Source organism: Ursus maritimus, unplaced genomic scaffold (genome assembly GCF_017311325.1).
Source record: "Ursus maritimus isolate PB19 unplaced genomic scaffold, ASM1731132v1 scaffold_33, whole genome shotgun sequence".
In the NCBI taxonomy this organism is placed as follows: Eukaryota; Metazoa; Chordata; class Mammalia; order Carnivora; family Ursidae; genus Ursus; species Ursus maritimus.
The window spans coordinates 665,508-671,835 of NW_024425897.1; the positions used below are offsets into that span (position 1 = coordinate 665,508).

General features: G+C 56.1%; 1 protein-coding gene across 1 annotated transcript in view; it reads left to right on the forward strand.

Annotated features, from left to right (window-relative positions):
• Positions 1–5,093, forward strand: part of SPECC1L (sperm antigen with calponin homology and coiled-coil domains 1 like) — a 122,720-nt gene extending 117,627 nt beyond the window's left edge. The window contains exons 15-16 of the mRNA XM_040619485.1: positions 36–95; positions 1,907–5,093. Of these exons, the coding sequence (XP_040475419.1) occupies positions 36–95; positions 1,907–1,996 (150 nt within the window). The 3' untranslated portion in view covers positions 1,997–5,093. The remainder of the gene's footprint in view (positions 1–35; positions 96–1,906) is intronic.
• Positions 5,094–6,328: the final 1,235 nt, after the last annotated feature.

Consider the following 6,328-nt stretch of genomic DNA (forward strand, 5'->3'; position numbering starts at 1 on the left):
GCTTGTCCACTGCAGTCATACAGTTTCTCTTACAGCGAAGGAACTTCACCCTGGCCTTCCAGGCGGCTGAGAGCGTCGGCATCAAATCCACACTGGTGAGTCGCCGGCTGGGCGCCTCCGTTTTGTTAGGAAGAGTTTCCTTTTCCTTGAGGGGGATCCTGGGGGTGTGGTGTCCTGACGATCAGGGGGCTAGTGCGTGGGGGTGGGGGCCCAGCCAGGCCCTGGCCAGCTGAGCGAGCAGCCCATCGGAGGGGCGCAGGCAGGGGTTTCACTTCAATCCCAGGGGTGCTTCACGCCTCACATGAAGTGTGCTGACGAGGCGCCCTGAGGTGGGCTGAGTCCCCCTGACCACAGCCCCGGCAACTTTGACTTCCTTAGAGTCACCTTTTTTAGTTGAATCCCTAGGTTCAGAAGAAGAAATGCTAACAAGTTGATAGCAAGTCCCTGTCAGAGGCACATTCCTGCAGGTCTGTCTGCCTTTTGTCAAACTAGAGGGAGAGGGGAGGCGAGTGCAAGGCAAAGAAGGAGGCTTAGAGGCTGAGCAGACGCTCCCGCGCTTCACGGCGGCCGTGGCAAACGCCGCTCGGGCGAGACATGAGTTGTAGAAAACCCTCGTGTTTCAGGGTCGTCAGGCCTCTGCCCGGCGCCCACGGTAGCTCACAACAGACATGCTTCTGTCAGAGTTCTCACCTCGTCACCACGTCTGACTTTCTGTAGAAGATACTGAGTCCAGATGCAAAGCCAGTCCTTCCACACCCGGCGACACTTACGTTCTATAAACTCAGCATCGCGACGTTGGTGTCGTGCGGGGACACGTGGTGGCCAGCGTGCAGCTCGGGGACTTCGCAGAGTGAGAGCCCCACGAGGCCAGGTCACTGACCCGAGGGCACCCCTCACCCTGACTGGTAACAGCTGGATGGCTTTGAAGAAGTGTTTACATTCATATTTACCCCACAGGCGTGTTCGTGTGGAGTTCCAGAAGCATATCTTCTGACTTGATAGAAATTGGCTTGTTTAGGGCGGCCTCTATTCAGTGGTACAGAGACAAAGAGACGTTACCATTATTGACATGTTCTCTGTTATCTGGGTATTTTACATCACATGTAAAGTTCCAACATATAAAAGTAGGCCACCACCCCCACCCCGCCAAAAACCCCTTAGTCAAGATGTTACATTGAACGAACATGTTTCCTTTTTTCTGTACCGAGTCACCAGTGGGTGGCCCATTCCATCCTGCTGGCTGTGGCCTCAACCATGGAACCTCCCAGAGCAGTGCTCTGGGGCAAGGCTCCGCTGGAAAGGCATGGATGTTCTTCAGCCACGGTGGGGGGGTCTTTCTTTTGGGGGGCTCCCAGTCCTATACCCAAGTCCTGGGTCTCCTATGTTCACTTTCATCAGCTGGCATCTCACAGATGACTGGGATTCTGCAGGATACAATTAGAAAACAGTGTCTTTGATGATTTCAGATGGTTGCCATGGTGAAGGGCGTTGGGAGGTTGAGTTCTGGGAGCCCTGGGCACATAGAGACTCCCGTAGGACAGAGACCGGGGTGAGAAGGCTCTCAGAAGTGACCACACGGAGGAGTTTAAGAAAAGAGGCAGATAGGGATTGAGGCCCCAGAAGATCCTCAGAGGGCTGTGGCCGGGAGCAGGTGGGGGGGCCTGGCGTGGGGCTCTGGGGCAGGGCTCGGGCACAGACAGGCAACTCAGGGACCGTGCTGGTGCTTCTGGGCGCATTTGGCAGCGATGAAGCAAGCATCTTGGCCAGGCCTTTGGAGGTGTGATCAGGCTTGGCCCAAAGTCAGAGGCCCTGCCCCGTGCCAGGGCCCGTGTAGCTGTCGGGGAGCCTCTCGGGACGGGCCCAGAAGTGACGCAGGATTCTAACAGGTTTCTTCCTTCTCTGCCAGGACATTGGTGAGATGGTGCGGACCGAGCGGCCTGACTGGCAGAGCGTGATGCTGTACGTGACCGCTATCTACAAGTACTTTGAAACCTGAGCGCACCAGGACTCTCCCCGTCCCCGAGTGACGACGATGCCATTAGCTACGCACCCCGTCAAGCTTTCAGCGACTCTCTGGGCTGCCCCGCAGCGTGTGAGCCTTCAGCCAGGGCCTCTAAGTCAGGAGAACTCGGGCCTCTGTGGCCCACGGCTCGCAGCCGGCTCCTTGCACACAACCCGTCCGGCCAGAGGTCGGCGTGGGCTCCACGCATGTCACACACGCTGTTTGCTGCCAGAGTTTTTTTCTGAAGAGAATGCTGAACTGCATTAGTGCCATGGGGTGTAAAAACCAGCTCCTGCACAACTAAACTTGGGAAAGGGGGGTGAACTGTGGGCAGCTCACGGGGGGTTAGTGAAAGCTCCAGCCGCAGCTCTTCTTGACTACTCGCCAGTGTGGCTTCTGTCACCCGTGAGAACCAGGCAGGGGACTCGGTGCCTGGCACAGGTGCCTGGGGAGCAGCTGTGGCCCTGGACGTGGAGGGCCACGGAGTGTGTCACCATGGCACTGGGGCAGCCACTGCTTCCGTGTGACAGGGCTGGCCTGGCCCACGTGGTTTAGGTGTTTGCGATTTGAGCTCACAGGTGATCGTGACTCGAGTTCCCAGCTGGTAGCGCCCACCGCTGCTGAAGTGTTGGTTTTGCGGCTGGGCCTCTATTGACCAGAGGCAGCCCCCTGGCCTCGCTGCTGCCAACCTGTCCTTCAGCCTGGAAGGCGCTTGGGAACCCAGCTCCGACTTTAGGTTTCTGGACAAAAGAATTGGTCAAAAGGAGTTCTAGTTAAAGAAAAAAAAATTTTTTTTCTAATGAGCAATATTGGGGGAAAATAGCTCCTGTTCTATTAGTACCAAAGTTAAATTGTTGTAGTACAGTAGAAAAAACAAAACCTGGACGTTAGCATGGTGAAAGTCAGAAATGAAGTCAGAAATAGCAGGAGAAAAAGCCGAACAGCTTGAGGGAGCCCAGCAGGGTAATTTAAAGTCACTGAGTCACTCAGATGAAATCCTCCTGGGCAAGAATTTAAGGAAGTGCCTTAAGTCCCCTTGCACAGGTACACCGGATAGAGGGTCTTGGAGGCCGCCGAGACCACAGCCACGGCAGATGGCGTCAGGGCTGGTGCCCTGCAGCCCTGTGATGGAGTTGGTCCCTTGCCACGCCACCCTCCAGATTGCAAGTGACAGGCAGCCGCACCAGCACCCCCCTGTGCGGTGGAGCCGAAGCCTTATTATGAGGGGTTCTGTGGAGTTGACTCTCCGGCTGGGACTCAGCCCTTCTGGGGAACAGGGATCCCCTGTCTCACGTGCGCCTAACACAGTAGCTGTTGGTTTGAACAGTGTCGAGACCTGCTGCTTCTAGAATACAGCTGTGATTGGCACCTGCGAAGTGGCATGAGGAAGATTCGCCAGCCGTGGAAGCAGGGCTGCTGCCCCAACCACAGGATGCGAAGAGGGCTGCCCAGCCGGCACATGGGCCCGAGGGTTCTGCGTTCGAGCATGGTGTTCTAGACCAGGAGTTTGACATGTCTGTAGCCTAGGAAAGAATGTGGTTATTGTGAAATGGGCTGTGTGTGTGTGTGTGTGTGCGCGCACGCAGCCTGCTGGCCCGCAGTCACCAGCTGGCTGGTATGTGCCCATCCACCCTGCCCAGATGTCCTAACCTGGCAGCTCTGGCTGCTGCCCCAACCGGAGGCTTTTTGTGAAATGCCTGTTTTCAGCTAAGGAAGGAGAGTTTCAGTGAGTGGAATCCAGTCCCAGAGCGCACCGGAAGACCCTGGCGGATACCTGTCCCTGTCCTCCCCGACCGGGTTCCGTTCTGGTTTCTGTTGCTCTGTTGATGGTTGCCCTGTGCTATCAGATGAGGGACTGTTAGGTGAGAATTACTGGTTTTTAAATGTCTCTTCACTCGGTCTTCCTGAGTCCCACTTTTGCTCTCATTTGCCCTTGTGGAAGCCTGTGCTCCTGTCCGGACCCAGTGTGTCTGATCTGCAGCCATGTTTTTGTTTATTTATTATTGTTGGGGCGTGCTTTTTTTTGTCCTATGAAGAAGATTTTCCTGGGTCTGCAGTTCACACATCTGTCCCTTCCTGGCCAAGTGAGCCAGCCCTGGCAGCTCATGCCGGGGGGCCTGGGGCTGTGCCCACAAGGCTGCCACTGGGGTCAGTGATGGGAGAGAGTGGCCGCCGGAAGTGCCAGGAGCGGGCCCAGCCTGTTTCAGGGCCCGTCTCTGCCTCCCTGAGAAGAGGCTGTGCGGGGGTGCCGGGCCAGGCTGCCTACAGTTTTGCACATGGGTCTGCAGGCAAGAAGATTCTGGAAGCATGACTTTTCTTTTTCTAATAGGATCCTTCTAACACTCTTGGCTTTATGGGATAATTCTAGATGGTCATATATATCTAAAAGTGCTACTGTGAGGTGCTTTTAGTCCAGTGGCACGTGACGTGAAGCCTTCAGGAAGTCACTTTGCCTCTTCTCCCTTCAAGCACAAGCTTTACTGCAAAAGGGCCAGTTACATTTCTGTATCTCTCAACCACGGGCTTCTGCTGACTGACAGTACTTTTTTATTTTGTTCTATTAAATATTCTTGAATGTATTAAAATTGCTGAAACACATCAGGCTTGGGCTTTTCTAGCTCGACACTTCCAGCTGCTCCTCTGACATGGTGCGGACAGGACCCTCGCCGCCCCCTGGGACTGGCTGTGGCAAGAGGGACCGCACCTGAGCTCAGGCTCCATCCCCTCTGGCTGCCCCTCCCCTGCGGCTCCCAGGCCAGGAAATGTTGTGGAGGAAGGACCTGAGGGAGGGAGGGGGGCTGCTGGTGTCTGCCGGGTCCCACCCTGGGCTGCAAAGCAGAGCTATAGGCCAGACGCCTGGGCCTGAGATGGGGGTGCTGAGACCCCAGAAGCCCTGCCCAAGTTACCCTACAAGAACGGAAACCCTGGCATTCCCCAACAGTAGCCCAGACACGTGCTGTTGTGGGGAAGGGGGGGGGTGCCTTGAGCGTTGTTTTTTTTGTTTTGTTTTCTAGCAGTGCATCTTCTTGGAGATCATTTTCAGAATATATAAAATTGTAGAGGAAAAAAATCGGTAATTATACCACTCGGAGCAAGCAAACCAGTCCAGCCTTTTTTTCCTGTGCATCTTGTGTGGAATGATTATGAATCCGCAGAGCGCAGCCCAGGACAACACTGGGGCTTGTCACATTGCACATGCTGCGTGTCTTGTGCAGAAGGGCCCATAGGGTCACCCCATTACACACTAAGTGACCTAGGGGGCCTTTCCTGAGCCCGAGACCCCCCCTCCCAGGGCCGGTGTCTGTCCAGTAACTGAGCTTACACCTGGGGAGCCCCAGAGCCCACGGCCTGAGTTGAGGTGTGGCCTGTGAGTGCTGACAACCATGGGCATCCACCGTGGCCCAGCTTCCAGAGTGCAGCACCCAAGTCCTTGGGGTACAGGGCTGGGCAGGGGAAAGACTACACTGGGACTGAGGGTGTCTCCAGCTTCTCCCCACTCGCCAGCTGTGGGGCCTGGGGTGCTCGCTTACACATGGAGCTTCTGCCCCTCACTGGAGTATGTAGAGCTGGTTCTGCTGGGAACAGCAAGAGGCCACTGAGACCAGCATGTTGGGCTGTGTGTGCAGTGGGCACCAGTCACAGCGGCAGGAGGAGTGACCCCCCTAGGACCCCTGGGCGCAGGGACAGAATAGGTTGTCTTAGCTGCTGCCCCTCAGGTGTGGAGTCTCCCCTCCCCAAAACGTCCCTCCTGCCTGGCTGTCATGCCAGCTGCCTCCGGAGCAGACCGAGGCTAGTCACAGGGGGAGTCCTTTTGTAGCCTGACTTCCTAACCTGCTCATAGCCTGGTGGCTCCCAGTGGGGCCAGCCCAGGGACTCTGCTTTCCTAGACTTGGTGCTTGCTCTTCCTGTCCCAGGACGGCACCTCTGGGGAGGGAACTGTTACCACCTTGACTTAGGGAAGGTTCTAGAACTTCTTTGAGGGGGGTGGCTTTGATGCGTGGAAGCAAGAAAACAAGTTCCTCAAGAAGAGGAGAGATCCAAAAAGGATCTCGCACCCCTCCATCCACAGCCTCACAGGGCTGGGGTCCTAGGCCTTAGGCGGCCATGCCCTGGTGACACAGTCGCCAGCTCTTTGGCCCTATCCTTGCAGGGCTGCACTTCCCACACCCTTGGTTTGACCTGAGTTCTGTTTTAGGTTGTCCTTTAAATGGAAGGCAGGGTAGATGGAAGGGTCTTGTGCTCTGCACCAGGTAGATGAGGAGAGGATTCTGGTCAGGGCCCAGGCTGTGGGGAAAGCAGGAGCTCTGAGCCTGCCAGGTCAGGGCT